At 47.9% G+C, this 27,920-nt stretch overlaps 1 protein-coding gene across 3 annotated transcripts; it reads right to left on the bottom strand.

Moving 5' to 3' along the window:
• Position 1: 1 nt before the first annotated feature.
• ATG4D (autophagy related 4D cysteine peptidase) lies at positions 2-27,493 on the bottom strand. 3 transcript variants are annotated; one of them, XM_040335687.1, is made up of 11 exons: positions 27,280-27,493; positions 22,347-22,604; positions 19,235-19,318; positions 14,632-14,805; positions 9,321-9,645; positions 7,615-7,679; positions 5,839-5,981; positions 5,321-5,399; positions 5,157-5,233; positions 4,947-5,066; positions 2-2,003 (listed from the first exon to the last, which is right to left on the bottom strand). In XM_040335687.1, the coding sequence occupies exons 2-11, from the start codon at positions 22,540-22,542 to the stop codon at positions 1,830-1,832; spliced, it is 1,437 nt and encodes a 478-aa protein (XP_040191621.1). In that variant the 5' UTR covers positions 22,543-22,604; positions 27,280-27,493; the 3' UTR covers positions 2-1,829. The 3 variants fall into 3 exon arrangements, with proteins under 3 accessions (XP_040191621.1, XP_040191619.1, XP_040191620.1); XM_040335685.1 differs by having other exon boundaries at positions 27,172-27,492; XM_040335686.1 differs by having other exon boundaries at positions 27,185-27,492.
• Between the last annotated feature and the right edge of the window lie 427 nt (positions 27,494-27,920).

The raw sequence follows: 27,920 nt of genomic DNA, 5'->3' as shown, positions 1-27,920 counted from the left end.
TTTCTATCCCTATATCCAACACCTCAAAAGTCCCTAGGCTTGTTACCTCTTGTCCCTTAAATTTTTTTTGTTTAATACTGGACATACATTGAGCAAATTTGGGCGGCTTCCTGATTAACCAGACAAAATTCTCTTTGTGGGTGGCTCTGTTGGCCCCCTCCTACTTGACATCATACGAAGGATGTCAGGCTGAACTAAAAGAAAATCTACCAGTGTATGGTCAGCTTAAGAAACAAGTTTGAATAGAATTCAACATTAAAAAATATAAAAACACATGTAAGGAAAGTAATACAGCATGGCTTTTGCGTTCTGTACTACGGTAGTAAAAGTTGCTATTTTTTTTATTTTCTTTTTTTTTTTAGTTTTTACCTTAAAAACTGTGAGGGGGGGGTATCCTCAGCAGCTGTACCCAACACACACCCAATTAAAAACGAAAGAAAGGGAAGAGGGGGTGGGGGAACCCATTAAAATACATAACTTATAGCTGCCAAGATCAATTTATCTGCACGGAGGCCTGAATGTCAGTGTACAGTATGCACTTGTGTTGTCGTTGCACCTTTTGGCGGGAAAAGCAGCATGGAGATTCTCTGTATGTATACAGCCTTCAGCTGCAAAAAAAGGGGCGTTTCATGAAAAAGAAAAGTTCTCAAGATGAGATGTAGTTCTTCTTCAAAACAGCAATAGGAATTCCACAAACAAAACAGATGGCCAGGTCCATAATAGCTTAAGGGACAAGCTAGACTCTGAGACACATGGGGTCCCATCAGAGCAGGCAAAAGGTCTATCAATACCCAAAAAAAACCCTGGTATGAAAAGCAGTTTTGGAGTCGTTGCAGGCTGAGATCCTGACCCTTAAGCTCTGAGCCACTTAAGAAACGGAGGGTTGTGGATCAGGGTAATCCTAACATTTTGGGCCACCTAAGGGTTGTAGATCAAAATAATCCTTAAGTTTTGGATCACCTAAGAACCTACGGGTTGTCGACCGAGGTAATCCTTAGGTTTTGGGCCACCTAAGAACCTAAGGGTTGTAGATCAAGGTAATCCTTACATTTTGGGCCACCTAAGGGTTGTCGACCGAGGTAAACCTTAGGTTTTGGGCCACCTAAGAACCCAAGGGTTGTAGATCAAGGTAATCCTTACATTTTGGGCCACCTAAGGGTTGTCGACCGAGGTAATCCTTAGGTTTTGGGCCACCTAAGAACCTAAGGGTTGTAGATCAATTTCCTCTTTACATTTTGGGCCTCCTAAAGGTTGTCGCTCAAGGTAATCCTTAAGCTTTGGGCCACCTAAGGAGCTGAGAGTTGTAGAAAAGGATAACCCTCAAGCTCTGATCCACCTAAGGACTTGAAGGTTGGAGAACATGGTAATCCTTGAGCTCTTGGACACCTGAGGAGCTGATGATTGTGAAACAGAGTAACACTTGAGCTTCAGGCTACCTTCAAAGCTGTGGGTTGTAGAAAAAAGGATAACCCTTGAGCTCTGGGCCACCTGAAGAGCCAAGGGTTGTAGAATAGGATAGCTCTGGAGTTTCTGGCCACCTAAGGAGCTGAGGGTTGTAGTAAAGGATGATTCTTGAATTTCGGACTTCTAAGGAGTGGTTGTAGAACAGAGTAGAGCCCTCCATGTAACAGCATAGCGTACCAGTGTATCAGAACAGAAAGTGACTGAATGACGAGATGAGAGATCCATGTTACAGCAATTTTTTTCGGACAGACGCACATAAAATGGATTGTTCCTCTTTAATTGCTGCCCTCTGGTCTTCACACCATTGGTTGGATCTGTTTCCAGTGTTGCACTGTGTAAGCGGAGAAGGCACCTTTCTTTGTGGTCTATAGGAACTCAAACTCATCTGAGCTTGGCCTCTTAGTCATTGCACTCCTTTTCTGGCGAGCAAAGGCAAAAGAGGAGAGTGCCAGTCCCTCGGGGGCATGAAATTCCTGAGCCTGGCCATCAGAGATACTAAACACGGGGTACTTCTCTTCTGCTGATGGAGAACTTAATACCTAGTGGGCAAAGAAAATAGAATATATATGACAAAGGTCGAACAAGTGTTTTGCCCATTATACAGTACATGTTTACTTACCAATACCCACATCAAAACGGGGTCCCTAAAAGGTCTTAAATTTGGGCAGAGCTATACAGTGGAAAAAGACTTTAACATGTGCGACTTGTTTCCGTATGAATCAAAATCGGGACAAATTTTTTGTTATTCAGAGAGTCAGATGTATCTGAATTTCCAAAACACAATAGTAACAAATTTCAACAAATTATCCAAATACGAAACATATTGCAAAAAATACAGTAAGACATAAAAGTGAAATAATTCTTAGGCTGCTTTATGGAATAGAAACGAATAGAATAAAACAAAATAGAACACAGTATAACAGAAAACAAAATAATAGAATAGGGGTCCCCAAACTGTGGCCAGTGGGTTGGATGTGGCCCTTTGCTTGCCTTTATGTGGCCCTTGGGGCACTATTCCTCCCACCGACACCAATGATGGGACACTATTCCTCCCACTGATACCAATGATGGGACACTATTCCTCCCACTGATACCAATGATAAGGCATTAGTCCTCTCCACTGACACCAATGGGGTACTATTCCTCTCCACTGACACCAATGGGGAACTATTCCTCCCCACTAACACCAATGGGGAACTATTCCTCTCCACCGACACCAATGGGGAACTATTCCTACCCACTGACACCAATGGGGAACTATTCCTACCCACTGACACCAATGGTGGGGTACTATTCCTACCCACTGACACCAATGGTGGGGTACTATTCCTACCCACTGACACCAATGGTGGGGTACTATTCCTACCCACTGACACCAATGGTGGGGTACTATTCCTACCCACTGACACCAATGGTGGGGTACTATTCCTACCCACTGACACCAATGGGGTACTATTCCTACCCACTGACACCAATGGTGGGGTACTATTCCTACCCACTGACACCAATGGTGGGGTACTACTTCTCCCCACTGACACCAATGGTGGGGTACTACTTCTCCCCACTGACACCAATGGTGGGGCACCATTCCTCCCAACTGACACCAATGGTGGGGCACCATTCCTCCCAACTGACACCAATGATTTAAAAACGTTTTTTTCCCCACTGACCACCAACTCTATAGCATGATTTACTCCCACTGATGCCAAGGCATTTTCTACTCCTACTGGCTACAGTCCGACCCCCCTGAAAGTTTTAAAGTCAAGTAAACTTGACCCTTTGTTTTGAAAGTTTGGAGACCCCTGAAATAGAATATAAATAAAATAGAATGTAAAGGAATGTACACATCCCTTGTAATATAAATAAACATGACAGGTCCTCTTTATTAAGAGATCAGGGGTATTTGTGTCCCTCATTTACCTTCAAAAAGCAAAATAAATTATTTTAATTATTTGACATTTTGGCTTTAAGAAAAAAAAAATAATAAATGTTTATGCCCGAGAACGGGAAGTGATGTCAGAGGTCGCTCCAGTCCTCCAAGGGCACAGAGCCAAGTCGGGGCCATCTTGCCCTCACTTGACTTCCTGTCCAGCCAACAGGGCCAGTAAGTGGCGGAAGGGGGGGGGGGGGGGGGGGGTCAGCTCTCCGGCTGCCTATAAAAAAAGTGACCCTGCGGAGAAGCCTCCTGTGAGACCACTTTGATCTTGTAGAGAATCAACCAGAGTGAATAAAGATACCGGGGTTACGGCAGCTAGCTGCTTCCATACCACCGGTATTTAACGTCAAAGTAATGACGTATATATTTACTGTGGGCAGTCGGCAGATGGTTCTTCGTTATGAATAAGGCCGACAAGGCTGAAACTCGTCAACTGATATACTGAAATGTCATCTTTTGTGGAGTATTACCATCTACTGAACTCTTGCCAGCCAGGCCACCATGTTGACAAGATCTTAGAGCAATTGTAATGGACTATGAATCCTATAAAATACAGAGCATTCCCACGGTCCGGCCCTATGGAATACGGAGAATTCCCCGGTCCAGCCCTATGGAACTGTAATTGACTTTACAGAGCATATTTGCATGAAGTTTGGTTCCGCTTTAGATGCCAATTTGTGAATCATGAATAGAGTGAGCTCCCCCGGTCCGGCTCTATGGAATAGGGACAGTCCCCCCGGTCCGGCTCTATGTAATAGGGACAGTCCCCCTCGGTCCGGCTCTATGGAATAGGGACAGTCCCCCTCGGTCCGGCTCTATGGAATAGGGACAGTCACCCCCCCCGGTCCGGCTCTATGGAATAGGGACAGTCCCCCCCGGTCCGGCTCTATGGAATAGGGACAGTCCCCCCGGTCCGGCTCTATGGAATAGGGACAGTCCCCCCGGTCCGGCTCTATGGAATAGGGACAGTCCCCCCCGGTCCGGCTCTATGGAATAGGGACAGTCCCCCCCGGTCCGGCTCTATGGAATAGGGACAGTCCCCCCCGGTCCGGCTCTATGGAATAGGGACAGTCCCCCCCCCGGTCCGGCTCTATGGAATAGGGACAGTCCCCCCCGGTCCGGCTCTATGGAATAGGGACAGTCCCCCCCGGTCCGGCTCTATGGAATAGGGACAGTCCCCCCGGTCCGGCTCTATGCAATAGGGAAGAGTTCCCCGGTCCGGCTCTATGCAATAGGGAAGAGTACCCCGGTCCGGCTCTATGGAACAGGGAGCCTTCCCTGATCCGGATGGATGGAATAGGAAGCTGTATGGAATAGGGAGCCTTCCATGATCCGGATGGATGGAATAGGGAGCTGTATGGAATAGGGAGCCTTCCCTGATCCGGATGGATGGAATAGGGAGCCGTATGGAATAGGGAGCCGTATGGAATAGGGAGCCTTCCCTGGTCTGGCCCTGTGAAGACGACCAGCTGACTGGGTACAGTTAATCCTGGGACCCCACACACCCTCCTTGTGCAGATTAATTAGGAGAGGCCTTGTCCTGTACCTTTAAGAGATGGTCACACAGAGCTCCGAAGTCCGCTCGATTCCTAGCGTAGAAAGCGAATGTGCAGCTGGGATCCATTTTCAAGATGGACATTTTCCGAGGCGAGTTGCAGTGGAAACTCTGCAGAGGTAATACATAAATATCAGACAAAACAGAGTCCTCCCCTCGCCTCCTCCTCCTCCGCCGATTTCGGCAGAACATAAAACTTACTTCTAAGGGGAAGTCCTTTTTGCCGGAATCGATGTAGTTCTGGCAGTAATGTGGATCCAGGTACAATAAATGGTTATCTAAAGATATACAAAAAGGTGATCACATAATCAAGTCCTGCAGATACTTAACTAGCTATGAAAAACAAATCGGATGCGGGTACGAACCTTGGTAGCCAATGAAATACAGCGAATGTTTTGGTTTTCCACCAATAATGCCCAGGCAGGACGGCATCTGCAGGAACTCCTAGTAGAAGAACATTGAAGGTGGGAGGTGTGCCGGATAACATGGACAATAACTACATCTTATTGGGGTCTACAAATGGTCTTGGAAAGCCAATCAAAGCTCCCATCACTAAATAAAAGGGCCCTGTTAACACATTGTGTTTGCGTTGCTTCACATTTTTGTAAATCTTTTCATGTGACAAAACTGAAGAAATTACACTTTGCTACAATGTTGTGTAGTGAGTGTACAGCTTGTATAACAGTGTCAATTTGCTGTCCCCTCAAAATAACAACGCACAGCCATTAAATGTCTAAACCGCTAGGCAGACCTGTCCGCCCTATGGGTGTAATAGCCCAGTTAAAGGGACACCAGGGCTGGTAGGAAGGGGTTAATAGTGTACGCCTGTTCATGGCAAAGAACAGGCTCATCTCCAGCCCCCCCCCCCCACGGATCACATTACCTTAATGCACTGCTTATATACTGGGTTAAAATGCTCTCCGCCAAGACGAACGGGTACAAGGATGATAACCGCCCTCCCTCCATGGTTCTTCTCGGAGAGGGAATCCCCAGGATCCATCAGCCGCTCCACATCCATCTTGTACACTGCACAACAAAGAAGATACCCATAGAGAGAACGGGACGGGGGACAGTCCTGTACATTACACATCTGTGGTACAGATATTCGTATAACAATATTAAAAAATATATATTCTTGCAGGTCAGTGATACTTTGGGTAATGTTTATGGGGGGGGGGGTATGACAGGGGATGTTCCAGAAGCATGTTTAGCTTTAATGGATGCGTGAACGCACAATACAACTCCCTCGTAGTTGGTCTCCCCCTATACAGGCTACCCCCCCCCCCCCCCGACACCTCAGTCTGTCATGACTCCTGCTGCCAGACTCATACATCATACCAACCACTCAGTGTCCTCCACTCCTCTCTGCCAATCCCTCCTTTGACTCCCATTCAGTGTCCTCCACCCCTCTCTGCCAATCCTTCTACTGGCTTCCATTCAATGGCCTTCACTCTCTCTGCCAAGCCCTCCACTGGCCACCATTCAGAGTCCTCCACCCCTCTCTACCAATATCTCCATTGGCCTCCAATCAGTGTCCTCCACCCCTCTCTGCCAATCCCTCCTATGGCTTCCATTCAGTGTCCTCCACCCCTCTCTGCCAATCCCTCTACTGGCTTCCATTCAGTGTCCTCCACCCCTCTCTGCCAATCCCTCCACTGGCTTTCATTCATGGTACTGCACCCATCTCTGCCATTCCCTCTACTGACCTCTATTCAGGGTATACCACCTATCTCTGCCAATCCCTCCACTGGCCTCCATACAGTGTCCTCCACCCCTCTCTGCCAATCCCTCCACTGGCTTCCATTCAGTGTCCTCCACCTATCTCTTTCAATCCCTCCACTGGTATCCATTCCGTGGACTCCACCTCTCTCTGCCAATCCCTCCACTGGGTTCCATTTCGTGTTTTCAACCCCTCTCTGCAAGTCCCACCACTGCCTTCCATTCAGTGTCCCCCATCCCTCTCTGCCAATCCCTCCACCCCTCTCTGCCAATCCCTCCACCCCTCTCTGCCAATCCCTCAACTGGCTTCCATTCAGTATCATTAACCTGCCAATCCCTCCACTGGCCTCCACCTCTCTCTGCCAATCCTGCCACTGGCCTCTAATTATTGTCCTCCACCCCTCTCTGCCAATCCCTCCACTGGCTTCCATTCAGTGTCCTCCACCCCTCTCTGACAATCCCTCCACTAGCTTCCATTCAGTGTCCTCCACCCCTCTTTGCCAATCCCTCCACCCCTCTCTGCCAATCCCTCCACTGGCTTCCATTCAGTGTCTTCCATCCCTCTCTGCCAATCCCTATACCATCTTCTAATCAGTGGCCTCCACCCCTTACTGTAAATCCATCCACTGGCTTCTATTCATTATCATCCACCCCTCTCTGCCAATCCCTCCTATGGCTTCCATTCAGTGTCCTCCACCCATTTCTGCCAATCCCTCCACTATCTTCTAATCAGTGTCCTCCACCCCTTACTGTAAATCCATCTACTGGTTTCCATTCAGTGTTTTTCATCCCTCCATTGGCTTCTGATCAATGTCCTCCACTCTTATCGTAAGCGCTCAGCAGCAGGGCCCTCCTAACCCTCTTGTATTGCAACTGTACTGTTTAATTTTAAAGTGTTATGTAAATCCTGAACATCACCACCACAGAGAGCAGATCATACCTGTACAATCCTGGGAAACATACACAGATAGTTCAGGGACGTGTGACGTGTTCTCCAGTGCTTTCCTGACAGAGATACAGAGACACATGAATGAAGAGGGCAAGGAGTTCACCAAAATCACATTCTGTCTGAAGTGTGACATCTACACCAGCTTTTCTCAACATGTGGAACCCTAAGGGCTTGCTAGAGGTTACTTGATTTACTGCAAGTGGAGGACCTTTTCTGATGCCCAACAATAGAAGTGGTACTTTATTATTATGAACCACAAATGAAAATATGACCCTTCTCACTAATCACCAATGCATAGGGGCCCTTCTCCAATGGATGGGGGACCTTCTTTATTGACCACCAGCAGATGAGGGTTCTTCTCTAGTGACAGTCAGAAAAAAAAAAAAAACACAACAGGGGCCTTATGTGCAAACCACCACTGCAAGAAAGTCCTTCTCTACTGAGTACCAATGCACGGGGGACCTTCTCTAGGGGGACCTTCTCTACTGACCACCAATGCAGGGGGGGGTGGTCTTCTCTACCGACTATCAATGCACAGGTGGCCCTTCTCTACTGGACTACCAATGCACCGGCGGCCCTTCTCTACTGGACTACCAATGCACCGGCGGCCCTTCTCTACTGGACTACCAATGCACCGGCGGCCCTTCTCTACTGGACTACCAATGCACCGGCGGCCCTTCTCTACTGGACTACCAATGCACCGGCGGCCCTTCTCTACTGGACTACCAATGCACCGGCGGCCCTTCTCTACTGGACTACCAATGCACCGGCGGCCCTTCTCTACTGGACTACCAATGCACCGGCGGCCCTTCTCTACTGGACTACCAATGCACCGGCGGCCCTTCTCTACTGGACTACCAATGCACCGGCGGCCCTTCTCTACTGGACTACCAATGCACCGGCGGCCCTTCTCTACTGGACTACCAATGCACCGGCGGCCCTTCTCTACTGGACTACCAATGCACCGGCGGCCCTTCTCTACTGGACTACCAATGCACCGGCGGCCCTTCTCTACTGGACTACCAATGCACCGGCGGCCCTTCTCTACTGGACTACCAATGCACCGGCGGCCCTTCTCTACTGGACTACCAATGCACCGGCGGCCCTTCTCTACTGGACTACCAATGCACCGGCGGCCCTTCTCTACTGGACTACCAATGCACGGGCGGCCCTTCTCTACTGGACTACCAATGCACGGGCGGCCCTTCTCTACTGGACTACCAATACACGGGCGGCCCTTCTCTACTGGACTACCAATGCACGGGGGGCCCTTCTCTACCGGACTACCAATGCACGGGGGGCCCTTCTCTACCGGACTACCAATGCACAGGGGCCCTTCTCTACTGGACTACCAATGCACGGGGGCCCTTCTCTACTGGACTACCAATGCACGGGGGCCCTTCTCTACTGGACTACCAATGCACGGCGGCCCTTCTCTACTGGACTACCCATGTGAGGAGATAAATAGATTTACAGTGGTCACTGTGTTCCTTGACGAATGGGACTCTAGGTGGCTCCTAAAATAACAACAAAGTCAGATTAAGGCGCATTCTGCCATGCTAGTGATTTGAGGGTTCCCTTTATATACATCGATTAATAAATATGTAAACATTTAAAAAATAGTTGACCAAAAAACAATATTAGTTCCATTAAAAAAAGAAAAACACTTGGGAGGACAGAGTACCTTTCAATCTCACCTTAAAATGTGAGCCACAATGCTGGGACCATACCAATCACCAGCCTTCTTCCCGAAGCTCTCCCCCAATTTCACCATGTGGTGCAGACCAAAGGGGGCATCAGGGTAGTCCGACAGCCATTGCAGGATGTCCTTGTGGATCTGCTCCTGGTGAGGGTGCTGTAAAAGACGTCTATGTGGAAGGGATTCCCAGGGGGAGTGTATATGACTCGGCTGACAGGAGGCCGATGATGCCGTAGAGAACAGACTCATGTTGGACGGAGAGGACGATCGAATGGGATCCATGTCTACAAAGTGCACGTTTAAGGCTTCTGGCCAGTACCAATCTGAAAGATAAAGCCGAGACAAGCAAAAACTGTCAAATTGGCAGACTGTCCCAAATCACTTCTACCCAACAATAATGGCGAGTATTCCGTTACTGAATTTGTTGTTTGTGTGACCTCAGCAAGAACGTCCACTGAATCCAGAGGAGGTTGGGTATGCTGAGACTATACCAGAGGAAGGGGCACAGGTGGCAAGGTAGGTTCCTCTAGGAAGGCTTCACAGATGTAATTAGAAGACCAGGCTGCAGTTTCAACAAGGCAAAATTCCTGAAGATGATGAAGATGGCATACCCAAATGTCTTTGGCCTTGCTGAAATAGGTACGTGGGGAAGTTGGGCACAGAACTGAGCTGGAAGAAGAAAAGATGCCTTTCCATTAGGTCTTTGAAGGAAACCAGGCACTCATCTTCGGGAGAAAAGGACTCTTTCTGTATGAGCTCTGGGTAACAGACAGAAGATTTTTTTTTAATTCTGACTCGGTTTTGCGAGTTGTAACGGAATGACCCGTGACACCCAGAGACTTTTGAAGGATGGGGGGGGGGGTACTCCTGTGCCAGCGTCACTAACGACTCTTGGGTCACCCTGTGCCCCTTTTGGGCAGAGGGTGACTGATAACTGATAATTCATATTGCAGGATATCTTGAGATATTACAAGTGGTTATTCTGACCCCACCAGGTCAGTGGAGTGTTTTCATTCAATGTGAGGACACATGCTTTTGAGATGTTAATTGGGGCTGCTCCTAGACATTCCATTGTGAGATGCTAACTAAGTCGGAAAGGTCAGATGTCTCTTTTCAGGGGTAGGGAATTAGCATGTCAATTATGTTTAGTAAAGGAATGTGTTTTGTGTAACAGGTGAGGGGAACTTGTCAAGCTGTAGTAATTAATCCCTCTAATGCGGAGACGGGACGTCTGGGGGATGATTAGTAATTAGCCCATCTGAATGTGTACTGAAGCCCCCATTGTGTGATGTGTGGGTGGAGAGTTTCTTTGTCCCTGTGATTAACTTTAACATGTTTGTACTGTATATAAGAAAGCCAAGATACCATTAAAAGTGTTCATACATTTTGGAACCAGTTACTAGAGCTTGTGTCTCGGTTATTCTGGGAAAAGAGTTGGATCATGTCTGATGTCTGCTGGCTTGTCGGATAAGCTGTTGTGGGGGCGATGGAATGGGAATATCGTAAACGGTGGTGACCGTTACACGAGTGTTGTCCCGCAAAATGAGCAGAATTCAAGCGAATGGCGTGTGCAGTACCGCATTTGGCCAGAGGTGCGGGGGGCGCCGGAGCCGATCGGAAATACTCAGTTCCCGGGCTTTTCCGAGGTCAGGCGAGCTGTCCCCGATCATTTCGGAGGCTCTCCAGCGCCCCCACCTCTGGCCACACACGGTATTGCATGCCATTGAATTCAATGCGGAACAAATTATTTTCGTTTCCATTGACTTCTATGGGGAAAGTGGCTTTGATATGTGAATATTTTGGATTACCAGAATTCGCCTGGAACAGATTATGCTCGTAATCCGAGGTTCCACTGTAGATCTAATTCTATCAGGCCCTTTCCTCTCCTTATCTGACAAAGTTCTGGGACCGGACCCCGGGGCAGGGGTATTTAATTAAGATCTGATTAGTAAAGTTTTCTTCCAGCAGTGGACCGAATCTCACTTTACATCACAGCCCCCCACCCCCTTCCCCCTTTACATCACAGTCCTCCCTTTCTTTCTACATCAGTGTCCTCAGTCCCCCTTCACATCACTGCCCCCCCCCTCCCTTTTACATCAGTGCCCTCAGTCACCCTTTTTCATCACAGTCCACCTCCACTTTTTACATCAATGTCCAAAGTCCCCTCTTCACATCACAGCCCCCCCTCTTTTACAACAGTTTATGAAAGTAAGGGCAAAAAGATCAGAAAATACACCACATTCCAATATATCATAAGAAAAAGGAGGTAGGAACAAACCTGGGGATTTTTTTTTTGGGTGTTGATACAGTAAATAGATAACATTTAATACATGTTATTATAACAATAAAACATGGTAAAAAAAATCCTTGTTATATCATGTTAGATTCAAGGCATATACAGACACTACCACTCTACATGTTTTGTTTCAGAAACAAGCTTCATCAGGAGATTCAGGTGTACTATATTGTATGCTTTAAATGATAAAAAAAAATTATGCGATAGACCTAGCTGCGACAGAGGCTTTTGGAGAGGACTGAATGCTAGCCTCTTGCCTTCCAATTATGGGCCAGGGCCTCAAAAACAGGAAGGCGGATGGGTTATCCCTGCAGACAGACCTGGAACCTTAGGACTACTTTTCCAACATCCTCGAGTTGACCCGTTCGGGGTCCCACTGTGGCTGTTGGACTGTTTCTCAGGGGGGAGTATTGTCATGGACCTTGAAATGCTGAAGTATTTGAATCAGTTACACAGTGGGGGGGTCTTCTGCCCTGTCTTAAAGCGGTAGTTCACCCCCCCCCCCCCCCGACACATTTTACCATCGAGACAGGCATTGTAGCGCGAGCTACAGTATGCCTGTCCCGATTTTTTTAACCCCGGACTCACCTTGTAATCCGACATCGTAGATTTCGGCTCCCGCGGGGAATGGGCGTGCCTATGGAGAGGGAGGATGATTGACGGCCGGCCCTGGCACGTCACTCTCCCCGAAGACAGCCGGAGTAGGTCTCGGCTCTTCACGGCGCCTGCGCACAGGCTATGCGCACGCGTCGTGAAGACCAAGCCTATTTCGGCTATTTCCGGAGAAGCGTGACGCGCCAGAGCCGGCCGTCAATCATCCTCCGTCTCCATAGGCACGCCCATTCCCCGGTATCTTCGATGGACGACTACAAGGTGAGTACGGGGGTAAAAAATTCGGGACAGGCATACTGTAGCTCGCGCTACAATGCCTGATTTTAAGGTAAAAGAAAAAAAATATTTTTTTTTTGGTCGATAGGGTGAACCCCCGCTTTAAGGCTAACCCCCCCCCCCTCCAGACAGCTCAATGATCTGGAGGAAAAGCATTGCTCTGTGTCTGGCTGTTTGCTTACTTTGATTGCCCCCTGGGGCCTCTGTCTCATTACACATAGCAGTCCTCCTATTCAAGCTATCGCACCAATCCCTGCTGATCCCGTTTCAAGTCCTCATTTGCATGGCTAAGAGGACCCAATCGAGAACTACAATGTACTTTACAATTGACCAATAGGAAAGCGGTTGTTGGGGGCGGGGTGTTCAAACTGCTGTATAAAAGTGTGTTGTGTGCATCCAATAAAAGAGGTTTCCTGTTTGAACTTACATACAGCCTGCCTGGTGTTTGTTCTGATGGATTTCGAACGGCACAGAGCTGTAGTTCGGATCCCGGAGCCTTGGATGACCGAACCATCAGACGCTGCGATCTGCAATCTGATTCAATAGCAGCAGAGGAGTGTCGGGAGAGCGGAACCGAGCGAGCAAGGGTCTTGTTACAAATTATATATGCAATTTTTTCCTGTCTCTTTGTCATTTAAAAACATACAATATAGTACACCTGATTCTCCCGATGAAGCTTTTTCTGAAGCGAAACATGTCGAGTGGTAGTGTCTGTATATGCCTTGAATCTAACAAATGATATAAGGAATTTTTTTACCATGTTTTAGTGTTACAATAAAATGTATTACATTTTATCAATTTTAATCTCTTTACTGTATCAACACCTAAAAAGTCCTCAGGTTTGTTCCTTCCTCCCTTCTTTTACAAGGGTGTCCTCAGTCCACCCTTCATGTCACAGTCACTCCCCTTTATATCAGTGTCCTCAGTCACCCTTTGACATCACATATCCCCCCCCCCTACATTATTGTCCTGAGTCTGCCCTTTACACCACAGTCCCCCTCTTTTACATCAATACCCACAGTCCCCCCTTTTTACATCAATGTCCACAGTCTCGCCCTTCAAATCACAGCACCCCCTTTTTACATCAATGTCCACAGTCTCCCCCTTCAAATCACAGCACCCCCTTTTTACATCAATGTTCACAGTCCCCCCTTCACATCACAGCCTCCCCCTTTTACAACAGTGTCCTCAGTCTGCCCTTCACATCACAGTCACTTCCCTTTACATCAGTGTCCTCAGACCCCCCTTAACATAACATCCCCCCCTTTTTACATCAATGCCCTCAGTTCCATATTCACATCACAGTCCCCCTCTTTTACATCACTGTCCTCATTCCTGACTTCACATCACAGCCCCCTGCCCCCCTTTACATTAATGTCCCCAGTCCTCCCTTTCATATCGCAGCCCCTCTTTACATCAGAGACCTCAATCTCCCCTTTACATCACACCCCCCCCCCCTTTTTTTTTTATCAAAATGACTTATTGAGCATAGAGAAAAACAGATGAACAAACGGTTGATAAGAGCAACATGCACTACAAGTACAAATAATATCCTTTTGACATTCACGAAGACATGTACATAAAAAAAAAAAAAAAAGGGGGTTGGTGGGAAAAATCGAGGAGAGGGAGTGTGGACGTGGCATAGCCCGTGGGGCACCGAGCAACAAAAGAAAAAAAAAGGGGGGGGGGGGAGTTTACAGAGGGAGTAGGCGGACATCAGACGGAGACCACGTCTAGTCCGCTGCATTGCAAGTGGAGGGGTCCTCCAGCCACCTGTCCCAGATCTTATTATATTTCTTTGGGCATCCTCTAGGGGTATACACATCCCCCCCCCCTTTTTACATCAATGTCCTCAGTGTCCCCTTCATATCACAGCCCTCCCCTTTTTGACATCAGTGTCCTTAGACCCCCCCCCCCCCCTTCCACATCACAGTCCTAAGTGCCCCCTTCACATCAAAGCCCCCCCCCTTTCACATCACAGCCACCCCCTTATATCACAGTCCACTTCACATTACAGCCTCCTTAACATCACACCCTCCCCCTTATATACAGTAACAGTCCTGTTCCCATCACAACCCCCCCCCCCACTTCATTGTCCTGACCTCCATTTGTGAGTGGGACTGACCTCTGTTTAGAAGATGCACCAGGAGAGCCTGAGCCAGCAACATCTGGGCGCTCCTGATCATACAGCCCCAACCACAATCTGTGGTCAGTTGTGTCCCCTCCAGTGCAGGGAAATCTCGTCTGTACGTCAGCCAAATCCGGGACACAAAATCCCTCTGGAAATTCTCGATGTCATCTGTGAATACAAGAGAAGGAAATATCGGAGTGTGCTCAGCTGGGAGGATGGTGGCACGCATGTATGGGCAGGTTTGCTGCCAGGACGGTGGGTCAATAACACAACCACGAGATGGTTGGATGATTCGGACATAAACGTACATGCTCCTTCCACAGTGGTGTCCATGTTTACGTCCTTAGATCCCCCAACTCTAGCCTTAATTTAGTGGAAATATTTTGGGAAATCAGATAGATAGATAGTCAGGGGGTGCCTGCAGAGCAGTGGCGTAGCGTGGATTGTCAGCGCCTGGGGTAAGGCAAGTATTTTGCGCCCCCGACCCGTGAACTTACCTATTTTCAGCTAGCTCCAGTCTGGTCACATGATCCACTGTGTGAGACAGCAGTGGCTGTAGGGAAGAGGAGAGCGTGCTTGATAATGACTAGTAAAGCCTGGATTGGTGACATCATGCATATGTTCCGATGTCCCATCTGTTGTTGGCGCTCCCTCCTCTCCACACTCGTGACAGCTCCCCTTTAAATTTTGCACCCGGGGCGGTGGCCCCCCTCGCACCCCCCACGCTACGCCACTGCTGTACAGGTCACAATGTGTTCTTAGATGCCTTTAATATCATATTTGGGGGGCTACATGTTGTAATTTTGCTTGAAGATGTCAGTATGGGGCGGCCGCACTGACACCTGAACAGTACATTGTGGGACTGGTTGTCTCTGGTGGCGAGGAAGCTCATGGGAGCAAAGAATAAGGTAAGTGATTGAGTCTACTACATGCTCCCCAGACTAGCCGAGTATCAGACTACTATGGAGGCAAAATAGTTTTTAATGGCTGAGCAGAGTTCACTTTTTACATTTTAACCTCTTTCCTACACTTGTTGTTTACAAGTTAAAATCATTTTTTTTTTTGCTAGAAAATTATTTAAAACCCCCAAACATTATATATATTTTTCTAACACCCTAGAGAATAAAATGGCGGTCATTGCAATACTTTCTGTCACACCATATTTGTGCATCGGTCTTACAAGCGCACTTTTTTGAAACCCAAAAAACGACAACAGTAAAGTTAGCCCAATATTTTTTTTTATATTGTTACGCCGAGTAAATTGATACCCAACAGGTCACGCTTCAAAAATTGAGCCCGCTCCTGAAATGGAGTTAAATTTTTACCCTTAGAAATCTCCATAGGTGAGGTTTAAAAATTTCTACAGGTAGCATGTTTTGAGTTGCAGAGGGAGGTCTCGGGCTAGAATTATTGCTCTCGCTCCAACGATCCCGGCGATACCTCACATGTGGTTTGAACACCGTTTTCATATGCGGGCGCGACTCACGTAAGCGTTCGCTTCTGCGTGCGAGTTTGTCGGGACGGGGCGATTTAAAAAAAAAAAAATAATCATAATAATTCTCCTTTAAGAGCTATGGGCTGTTGTTCCTTCCGCCTTCCAATGCCATGGAGCCGAGCAAAGGCCATCTTCCCCTTAGTCGGCAGCCAGGCATACACAGGAGAGGACACAATCGTCTCCAGTACTACCAGCGGATCCGGTAAGCAGTGGAGACGACCGTACTGCGGCGGGAGGGGGGTGGGCAACTTATCTTAAAGAGAAATGCACGGCATTCCCGAAAACACTGGGGTTATGGCAGCTAGCTGCTGCCATTACCCTGGTATTTAGCGTCAAAGTACTGATGTACGGGTACCTCGTTTTGCGTGAAGTGGTTAAGCCAATAAGATCAACCATAAACAGGTCTCAGAAAAATCTGGCTAAGCTAAGCATGTAACGTTATATACAATGGGCCACACGGAGTAGAATAAGTCTTTAAAGGGGCCACAATGTGTCTGCCGAGGGCAACATCTTAGACGTTTCACCAACAATACTAGCAGTGGTGGTGCGTCCATAAGGGGCGCTGCTCCCTCTCTCCTGCCACCTCTCCATCATCATAGATAGATTCATGCAATGCATGAATCTATCCATCTATGGTTGCCGTGGCCACCTCCTATTCGTGTGCCCTACCTCTTTTCGGGCGCCGGGCACCTGAATTACAGTGGCGGGGTATTTTTTGGAAGCACCCGATTAGAGCAAATATATATATATATATATATATATATATATATATATATATATATATATATATATATATATATATTCACTTTTTTCCTAACACTGACCCGCCCTCAGCCAATCAGGTGCTCGGGTCTGTTACCCATCACTTGATTGGCTGAAACGACAGGCGCTGTGAATGGAAGCCACCTACCAGGCGTCCAACCGTAGCAGAGGACGGGAAGGGAAGAAAAAAAAAAAAGAGAGGACAGGAAGGGAAGAAAAAAAAAAAAAGAGAGGACGGGAAGGGAAGAAAAGAGAGGACGGGAAGGGAAGAAAAGAGAGGACGGGAAGGGAAGAAAAGAGAGGACGGGAAGGGAAGAAAAGAGAGGACGGGAAGGGAAGAAAAAAGAGAGGACGGGAAGGGAAGAAAAGAGAGGACGGGAAGGGAAGAAGAGGACGGGACGGGACGGGAAGGGAAGAAAAGAAAAGAGAGGACGGGAAGGGAAGAAGAGGACGGGACGGGACGGGAAGGGAAGAAAAGAAAAGAAAAGAGAGGACGGGAAGGGAAGAAGAGGACGGGACGGGACGGGAAGGGAAGAAAAGAAAAGAGAGGACGGGAAGGGAAGAAAAGAAAAGAGAGGACGGGAAGGGAAGAAAAGAAAAGAGAGGACGGGAAGGGAAGAAAAGAAAAGAGAGGACGGGAAGAAAAGAAAAGAAAAGAGAGGACGGGAAGAAAAGAAAAGAAAAGAGAGGACGGGAAGAAAAGAAAAGAAAAGAGAGGACGGGAAGGGAAGAAAAGAAAAGAAAAGAGAGGACGGGAAGGGAAGAAAAGAAAAGAAAAGAAGAGGACGGGAAGGGAAGAAAAGAAAAGAGAGGACGGGAAGGGAAGAAAAGAAAAGAGAGGACGGGAAGAAAAGAAAAGAGAGGACGGGAAGGGAAGAAAAGAAAAGAGAGGACGGGAAGGGAAGAAAAGAAAAGAGAGGACGGGAAGGGAAGAAAAGAAAAGAGAGGACGGGAAGGGAAGAAAAGAAAAGAGAGGACGGGAAGGGAAGAAAAGAAAAGAGAGGACGGGAAGGGAAGAAAAGAAAAGAGAGGACGGGAAGGGAAGAAAAGAAAAGAGAGGAAGGGAAGGGAAGAAAAGAAAAGAGAGGACGGGAAGGGAAGGGAAGAAAAGAGAGGACGGGAAGGGAAGAAAAGAGAGGACGGGAAGGGAAGAAGAGGACGGGAAGGGAAGAAGAGGACGGGAAGAAGAGGACGGGAAGAAGAGGACGGGAAGAAGAGGACGGGAAGAAGAGGACGGGAAGAAGAGGACGGGAAGAAGAGGACGGGAAGAAGAGGACGGGAAGAAGAGGACGGGAAGAAGAGGACGGGAAGAAGAGGACGGGAAGAAGAGGACGGGAAGAAGAGGACGGGAAGAAGAGGACGGGAAGAAGAGGACGGGACGGGAAGGGAAGAGAGGACGGGAAGGGAAGAGAGGACGGGAAGGGAAGAGAGGACAGGAAGGGAAGAGAGGACAGGAAGGGAAGAGAGGACGGGAAGGGAAGAGAGGACGGGAAGGGAAGAGAGGACGGGAAGGGAAGAGAGGACGGGAAGGGAAGACGGGAAGGGAAGGGAAGACGGGAAGGGAAGGGAAGACGGGAAGGGAAGACGGGAAGGGAAGACGGGAAGGGAAGGCGGGAAGGGAAGGCGGGAAGGGAAGGCGGGAAGGGAAGACGGGAAGGGAAGACGGGAAGGGAAGAGAGGACGGGAAGGGAAGAGAAGAGAGAGGACAAAAAAAAAAAAAAAAAAAAGGAGGACGGGAAAAGACATTGAAGAGCGTGGATTGAAGCCGTGACCCACTGCCCCACCGAGACAGGCAAGTGCCAGGCAGACGGGGGGATGCACACTGGCAGCATTTGATGGGCACAGTGGCGGCTGCGTTTGATGTTTTTTTTTGCACCCCCCAAAAATTCTATGCACCAGCTGCCTCTGAATACTAGCAAGCATGAATACATTCCTGACATGTCAAAGTACACAAAAACTGTATCATTTCTCAGAAAGGCTCCACCTTTTTTTTTAATGATAAAACACCCTTCAGTCCAGTGACTCTGTCTAGGCGGACATAATGTCATCAATCTGCTGCAGGCAGAGGCAGCATTTTCTCAATCTCTTCTCCCCCAATAACCAGCCTGAAACATTGTAACCTTGTAGCAAGTCACAAGGTGAAAAGCTGCAACGGGGGCTACATGATGTGTCGTCTCTGAGCCAACATCTCATTCCAGGATGTAGATGTGGACTCCGGATGATGACTGAACAAAGAGGGCCCTGTCCTTTTAGAGAAAAAAAACCCATGGGTCGCACATACGGACCATGAATGACCGGTCTTACATCCCAACTAAACCATACCCATGTACTGGCTCTCACCTTCCATTCTGAAGTTGTAGTGTTTGCCCAGCAGGTACAGAGGAGATGATCTACTGAAAGTTGTCTTCATTTTCACAGTCCACCCTGGAGGGGGAAAACAAAAAGGGAAGGAGAGAGGCAAGTGACAATGTGATTTGTGAATGCCTGGTCACTTGCACCTCGCAGTTCAGGTCGTTACAAAGGGTTAAAAGGTGAACTGTGACCTACAGATGGTGGGTCATGGTGTAAAGACGTATATAGTGCCTGGTTCAGCAGGGAAAGGGTCACTGATCATAAAAGTCCTGTATTGTTTACACGGGTACAGGCTATATACTGACGCGTTTCGGCTAAGAAGCCTGCTTTGATGAAGACGGCCTCTTAGCCGAAACGCATCAGCGTATACACTGTACCCGTGTAACCAATAAAGGACTTTTATTCAAGAGCATCCGAGTTGCCAGCCCTTTTTGATTCAAGTATTGTATTTGTGGTCCTGGCTAGGGCACCGGATCACAGTTCGTGGACTTCTCTATTGGCAGTGGAGCTGGGGAAACATTTTGTTTCTCACTGATAAGGTGTGAGACTGATTGGAGACAGGAAGGCGCTGACCACTAATGCGAGAATTCTCCAGTCAGTCAGGGCTACCTCCTCTGGAGACACGTTGCTAAAGGAGCAGTGTCTGAATGTGGACATTCAAGAAGTCTATGTCCATCCAGGCCTGTCTGGCCTTATAGAGGGCATTCTAACCAGTCAGCCAGCCACTCTTAACCAGGGTTCCTCCATGGGTTGCTAGGGTTTCCATTAACTGTGGCCGATTGCATAGTAGCTGATAGTTCTGGGGCAAAACACAACTTGGAAGAGCCAGAGGCATAACACCAATATTATTATTTTATTTTTTTGTCATCTGTAAGGAGTGGCATTCTTGCCACTGGTCAAACGTAAGGGGCATTCTTGCCACTGGCCACCAAGGCAAGGGGCATTCTTGCCACTGGCCACCAAGGCAAGGGGCATTCTTGCCACTGGCCACCAATGCAAGGGGCATTCTTGCCACCAAGGCAAGGGGCATTCTAACCACCAAGGCAAGGGGCATTCTTGCCACTGGCCACCAACGCAGGGGGCTCTCTTGCCACTGGCCACCAACGCAAGGGGCATTCTGGCCACCAAAGTAAGGGGCATTCTTGCCAATGACCGCCAACACAAGGGGCATTCTTGTCACTAACGTATGAGGCATTCTGGCCACCAACATCTGGGGCAAAACACAACTTGGAAGAGCCAGAGGCATAACACCAATAGTATTTTTTTTTAGTCATCTGTAAGGAGTGGCATTCTTTCCACCGGTCACAAACGCAAGGGGCATTCTTGCCACCAACGCAAGGGGCATTCTTGCCACCATCGCAAGGGGCATTCTTGCCACCAACGCAAGGGGCATTCTTGCCACCAACGCAAGGGGCATTCTTGCCACTGGTCACCAACGCAAGGGGCATTCTTGCCACTGGTCACCAACGCAAGGGGCATTCTTGCCACTAATGTATGAGGCATTCTGGCCACTGGTCACCAACGCAAGGGGCATTCTTGCCACCAAAGTAAGGGGCATTCTTGCCACCAACGTAAGTGGCATTCTTGCCACTGGCCACCAACGTAAGGGGAATTCTTGCCAATGACCACCAAACAGATGTTCCCCAAGGCCTGAAAATGGTTTCAAAAGGTCCCTCTGTGGTAAAAAGGTGGAAAAAGGCTGATCTATGCAAACAAAATATCCAGGAGGCTAAAAACGATTTTGTATCTCTGTGATGAGAACCTCGGCAAGGTAAACATGGTGTATAAGGAGTTCTGTTGATGCATTAAAGTGGACAGGAGCTCTAGATTTTGAGCGAAATCTCACAAGACTTAACAGCTGTGGTAATGGTGATTGGTGTTATCTACTAGAAGAGCTGGACACAGATGTCCATCACTCAGCAAAGATAATATTCAGCTTATGGAACGGTTTGCAACCACGTTATGAACCGTCTACATTTTTTACACATTAGATCTTCCTTAATAAATCTAAGAATGTTTCAAGTACTTTCATTGGATACTCAGATATGCATCATGATACAGATTCCACCTCATTGCTCCCACAGCTGCCGGAGGCAGAACAGACTTTCTCAACCCATTTACCACAGAGGAACCCTCATTTTCAGGTCTCAAGGAAGTCCTTCCAAAAAAAAAGTATTACTTGTACAGCTTATGATGGTCAACGGAGAAGACCCACCTTACATTGGTTGTCAGTGGGAGGGCCCTGCTTTTATTGGTGATCATCAGAGAAGGACCCCCTTACATTGGTTGTCAGTGGGAGGGCCCTGCTTTTATTGGTGATCATCAGAGAAGGACCCCCTTACATTGTTGATCAGCAGAGAAGGGCTCACCTCCCAACAATGGTCAATGTGGGCTACGCATATTGGTGGATTGTGGGGAAGGACACCCTTCAATTGGTATACAGTTGGGAAGTGCTCCTGTACATTTATGGTTAGTGGAGAAGGGCACCCTACATTGGTTGTCAGCAGTGAAAAACTCCCATACATTGCTGGTCATTGGGAGAGGGACCTCCTTATTTTTTTGTGGTCAGTAGAGAACCGCACCCTTACATTGGTGGTCAGCAGAAAAAGGCCCACCTCACATTAATGGTCAGCAGATACGCAAGGGTTGCTGACATTAATGGTCAGTAAAGGGCTCCTTACATTGGTGGATGGTGGTGGAAGGGCCCCTTTTCCATTGGTAGAGAATTGCTCCTGTACATAAATAGTTATTGGAGACGGGTTCCTTACATTGGTTGTCAGCAGTATATTGCTGGTCACCGGGAGAAGGACCTCCTTATTTCGGTGGTCAGTGAAGAAACACCCCTTCACGTTGGAGGTCTGCAAAGAAGGACCCCTTATCTTGGTGGCTTGAGGGCAAAGTGGCGAGTGGAGAAGGGCCCTCTTTAATTGTTAGACAGTGAGGGAAGGGTTCATGAAAGAGCCTCCAGCGCCCTCTGGAGAAACCCTGGTTAAGAATGGATTCACCAGAAGTTACAGTATACAGAAACAAAATTTGATGTGTATAAAACCACAAACGGGAAAAGTATCCTGATCATAAAATGCTTGTATCTCCTACTCACCGTATTTAACATTGTTCCATGCCATCATCAGCTTGCTTTTTAACTTGTCCACCTCATCCGTCTCTCCATCTCGGGGTGATCCTTGGTAGCCCATCTTGGCCTGTTCTTGGTGACCACTCAGGTTCCTGAGCACCTCTGTCTTACGTCTACTTCCAGGACTGCCATACTGAGCCGCCGTTGGGGAAATTGAATTCATTTATCCAACCTGGCTTCCCAAAGATGGAGAGAGCGCGGCCAAAAGCAACTAGGGCACGGGTCCTGCAAGAAGAAATGCCAGGAGTCATTTGGGAGGCGAGCGAGGATCTGGAGAGCATTTCATATAATTGTGTCATAACATGCTTTCAAATTATTGTCCCGTTAGTACATGACCCCAGATCACTTATCTAAAGTCGTCCCCAAAGCTTCCTCGCAGTGCTTTGGAGGTTGTACTGAACGAGGCACTCATAATTCGAATTTGGTGGACTTGTCCTGCAGCTTCCCCTTTTTGGCTTAAGGTCTATAATTTTGTGGGTTTGGTTCTCCATGTTGATCCTAAATTGGGGTCCTTGGGAGGCTTTCCTGCATAAGCCAATTTCTAATGTATAAAAACTTCAACAGAAACTAACGGGGTTCCTCCGTCCTCAATGATACCCATGCCAATTAACCTTAGAGTTTGGGACCGATGGTTAGACTGTGCAGGGCTGGTGAAAGGATTTTTTACACCCTAGGGGGAAACCTAATTTTGCCGCCCCCCCCCCGGCTCCACCCTTGACCATCAAATGCAGCCTCACCAGCGCCCATCAAATGCAGCCTCACCAGCGCCCATCAAATGCAGCCTTGTTGTCGGAATTTTAGAAGATCGGGTACGAGTATGTAGAGTGAGGGCATTTTAGAAGATCGGTGCAAGTATGTAGAGTGAGGGCATTTTAGAAGATCAAGTACGGGTATGTAGAGTGAGGGCATTTTAGAAGATCAGGGATGAGCATGTAGAGTGAGGGCATTTTAGAAGACCGGGTATGAGCATGTAGAGTGAGGGCATTTTAGAAGATCTAGTAGGAATATGTAGAGTGAGGGCATTTTAGAAGAACGGGGATGAGTATGTAGAGTGAGGGCATTTTAGAAGACCGGGGATGAGTATGTAGAGTGAGGGCATTTTAGAAGACCGGGTATGAGCATGTAGAGTGAGGGCATTTTAGAAGACCGGGGATGAGTATGTAGAGTGAGGGCATTTTAGAAGATCGGGGATGAGTATGTAGAGTGAGGGCATTTTAGAAGACCGGGGATGAGTATGTAGAGTGAGGGCATTTTAGAAGATCGGGGATGAGTATGTAGAGTGAGGGCATTTTAGAAGATCGGGAGTGAGATGTAGAGTGAGGGCAATTTAGAAGATCGGGGGTGAGTATGTAGAGTGAGGGCATTTTAAAAGATTGGGGGTGAGTATGTAGCGTGAGGGCATTTTAAAAGATTGGGGGTGAGTATGTAGCGTGAGGGCATTTTAGAAGATTGGGGGTGAGATGTAGAGTGAGGGCATTTTAGAAGATCGGGAGTGAGATGTAGAGTGAGGGCAATTTAGAAGATCGGGGGTGAGATGTAGAGTGAGGGCATTTTAGAAGATCGGGGGGCGAGTATGTAGAGTGAGGGCATTTTAGAAGAAGAACGGGGATGAGTGTGTAGAGTGAGGGCATTTTAGAAGACCGGGCATGAGTATGTAAAGTGAGGGAATTTTAGAAGATCGGGGACGAGTATGTAGAGTGAGGGCATTTTAGAAGAACGGGGATGAGTATGTAGAGTGAGGGCATTTTAGAAGATCGGGGATCAGTATGTAGAGTGAGGGCATTTTAGAAGATCGGGTACGAGTATGTAGAGTGAGGGCATTTTAGAAGACCGGGGGTGAGATGTAGAGTGAGGGCATTTTAGAAGATCTGGGGTGAGTATGTAGAGTGAGGGCATTTTAGAAGATCTGGGGTGAGTATGTAGAGTGAGGGCATTTTAGAAGATCGGGGATCAGTATGTAGAGTGAGGGCATTTTAGAAGATCGGGTACGAGTATGTAGAGTGAGGGCATTTTAGAAGACCGGGGGTGAGATGTAGAGTGAGGGCATTTTAGAAGATCTGGGGTGAGTATGTAGAGTGAGGGCATTTTAGAAGATCGGGGGTGAGTATGTAGAGTGAGGGCATTTTAGAAGATCGGGGGTGAGTATGTAGAGTGAGGGCATTTTAGAAGATCGGGGATCAGTATGTAGAGTGAGGGCATTTTAGAAGATCGGGTACGAGTATGTAGAGTGAGGGCATTTTAGAAGACCGGGGGTGAGATGTAGAGTGAGGGCATTTTAGAAGATCTGGGGTGAGTATGTAGAGTGAGGGCATTTTAGAAGATCGGGGGTGAGTATGTAGAGTGAGGGCATTTTAGAAGATCGGGGGTGAGTATGTAGAGTGAGGGCATTTTAGAAGATCGGGTACGAGTATGTAGAGTGAGGGCATTTTAGAAGATCGGGTACGAGTATGTAGAGTGAGGGCATTTTAGAAGATCGGGTACGAGTATGTAGAGTGAGGACATTTTAGAAGATCGGGTACGAGTATGTAGAGTGAGGACATTTTAGAAGATCGGGTACGAGTATGTAGAGTGAGGACATTTTAGAAGATCGGGTACGAGTATGTAGAGTGAGGACATTTTAGAAGATCGGGTACGAGTATGTAGAGTGAGGGCATTTTAGAAGATCGGGTACGAGTATGTAGAGTGAGGGCATTTTAGAAGATCGGGTACGAGTATGTAGAGTGAGGGCATTTTAGAAGATCGGGTACGAGTATGTAGAGTGAGGACATTTTAGAAGATCTGGGGTGAGTATGTAGAGTGAGGGCATTTTAGAAGATCGGGGATGAGTATGTAGAGTGAGGGCATTTTAGAAGACCGGGGATGAGTATGTAGAGTGAGGGCATTTTAGAAGATCGGGGATGAGTATGTAGAGTGAGGGCATTTTAGAAGATCGGGAGTGAGATGTAGAGTGAGGGCAATTTAGAAGATCGGGGGTGAGTATGTAGAGTGAGGGCATTTTAAAAGATTGGGGGTGAGTATGTAGCGTGAGGGCATTTTAAAAGATTGGGGGTGAGTATGTAGCGTGAGGGCATTTTAGAAGATTGGGGGTGAGATGTAGAGTGAGGGCATTTTAGAAGATCGGGAGTGAGATGTAGAGTGAGGGCAATTTAGAAGATCGGGGGTGAGATGTAGAGTGAGGGCATTTTAGAAGATCGGGGGTGAGATGTAGAGTGAGGGCATTTTAGAAGATCGGGAGTGAGATGTAGAGTGAGGGCAATTTAGAAGATCGGGGGTGAGATGTAGAGTGAGGGCAATTTAGAAGATCGGGGGTGAGATGTAGAGTGAGGGCATTTTAGAAGATCGGGAGTGAGATGTAGAGTGAGGGCAATTTAGAAGATCGGGGGTGAGATGTAGAGTGAGGGCAATTTAGAAGATCGGGGGTGAGTATGTAGAGTGAGGGCATTTTAGAAGATCGGGGGTGAGTATGTAGAGTGAGGGCATTTTAGAAGATCGGGTACGAGTATGTAGAGTGAGGGCATTTTAGAAGATCGGGTACGAGTATGTAGAGTGAGGGCATTTTAGAAGATCGGGTACGAGTATGTAGAGTGAGGGCATTTTAGAAGATCGGGTACGAGTATGTAGAGTGAGGACATTTTAGAAGATCGGGTACGAGTATGCAGAGTGAGGGCATTCTAGAAGACCGGGCATGAGTATGTAGAGTGAGGACACCTCCCATCATGCCCCAGCCATCTCCTCTAAGGGACTACACCTCCCATATACTCCAATCACAGGGGGCTTCTCCCTTGACCATATAAATTTAGCGCTGCGGTGGAAGCTCCGCCTTCACAGCCTCATCATCCAATCACAGGGATCTGTGAATGGGAAGACTACAAGTTCCTTCTGCCACCGCAGAAAATAAAAGCACAGAATGGCAAGCGAGCAAAGTGACATCAACACCCCCCCCCCCCCCCCCCCAGACCATGCTTTATGACATCAGCCCAATAACAGAGGGTCTGTAATGTCCCGGACTTGGGGGGGGGGGGCATGTAACAGCGGGCAATAAATATGGGGTGCTTCCAGGTATATGTGACCCCCACCTTACTCCCAGGACCGAGCAGCCAATCACCAGGCTCAATCCTGACAAACCCGGTGATCCTGACAGTAACACGCTTCCTGTCCTAAAGATGACAACATTCACTCACTGTATTAATGGAGGAGTAATGCTGACAGGACTACAGGACACCTCCCCCTCTCTATAACATGGGTGGGGGTTGTTTTGTAGTCCTTGGGGAGAGCAACAATGTATCCCATCACAGATCCGTCAACAATGTATCTCATCAGAGATCCACTAACAATGTATCCCATCAGAGATCCACTAACAATGTATCCCATCAGAGATCTACTAACAATGTATCCCATCACAGATCCACTAACAATGTATCTCATCACAGATCCGCTAACAATGTATCCCATCAGAGATCCACTAACAATGTATCTCATCACAGATCCACTAACAATGTATCCCATCACAGATCCACTAACAATGTATCCCATCACAGATCCGCTAACAATGTATCCCATCACAGATCTACTAACAATGTATCTCATTGCAGATCTACTAACAATGTATCCTATCACAGATCTACTAACAATGTATCCCATCAGAGCACATAGGGGTGGAGAGGAGGGGGGGGGGATCTGTCATTGAAGAGAACCGGTCTCTTTCCCTGGATCAGCTCAGTGTTGGATAATAGAGACGTGTCCCCATCCATACAATGTCAGTGTGTCCTCTGGTGACCCCCCCACATCCTACCTCCTATACAGACCTCCGTCACACCCCAACCATCCAGAGGAAAGCTTCCAGCGGAGCCTTTTCCTGTACAAGAGGGAGACTTCTCCTTCCTGGCTTCATGATTCTTACCAGACATCCACTTCCTCTTCTAAGGGACTACACCTCCCATCATGCCTCAGTCACTTCCTCTAAGAGACTACACCTCCCATCATGCCTCAGTCACCTCCTCTAAGAGACTACACCTCCCATCATGCCTCAGTCACCTCCTCTATGAGACTACACCTCCCATCATGCCTCAGTCACTTCCTCTAAGAGACTACACCTCCCATCATGCCTCAGTCACTTCCTCTATGAGACTACACCTCCCATCATGCCTCAGTCACCTCCTCTATGAGACTACACTTCCCATCATGCCCCAGTCACTTCCTCTATGAGACTACACTTCCCATCATGCCTCAGTCACCTCCTCTAAGAGACTACACCTCCCATCATGCCTCAGTCACCTCCTCTAAGAGACTACACCTCCCATCATGCCTCAGTCACTTCCTCTAAGAGACTACACCTCCCATCATGCCTCAGTCACTTCCTCTAAGAGACTACACCTCCCATCATGCCCCAGTCACCTCCTACAAGAGACTACACCTCCCATCATGCCCCAGTGATCAGACTTACACCACTGATCATACATTAGCCATTTCTGCTATGGGACTACATCTCCCATCATGCCTGAGCCATCCCCTGATCATAGCAACACAACACAACCCTTTGCA

The sequence above is a fragment of the Rana temporaria genome, chromosome 1 (assembly GCF_905171775.1).
Source record: "Rana temporaria chromosome 1, aRanTem1.1, whole genome shotgun sequence".
NCBI classification, from domain to species: Eukaryota; Metazoa; Chordata; class Amphibia; order Anura; family Ranidae; genus Rana; species Rana temporaria.
Note: the sequence above shows the minus strand (reverse complement) of the source record. Positions and strands in the feature narration are given on the sequence as shown.

Bases quoted from the DNA above. Each gene is read 5' to 3' on its own strand.
- ATG4D (XM_040335687.1), bottom strand. From the start codon at position 22,542: ATGAATTCAATTTCCCCAACGGCGGCTCAGTATGGCAGTCCTGGAAGT. The intron at 14,806-19,234 runs GTGAGAGCCAGT...TTGTATTCACAG, and splicing joins CTACAACTTCAGAATGGAAG to ATGACATCGAGAATTTCCAG. The intron at 5,982-7,614 runs GTATGATCTGCT...TTTGTTGTGCAG, and splicing joins TGTTTCCCAGGATTGTACAG to TGTACAAGATGGATGTGGAG.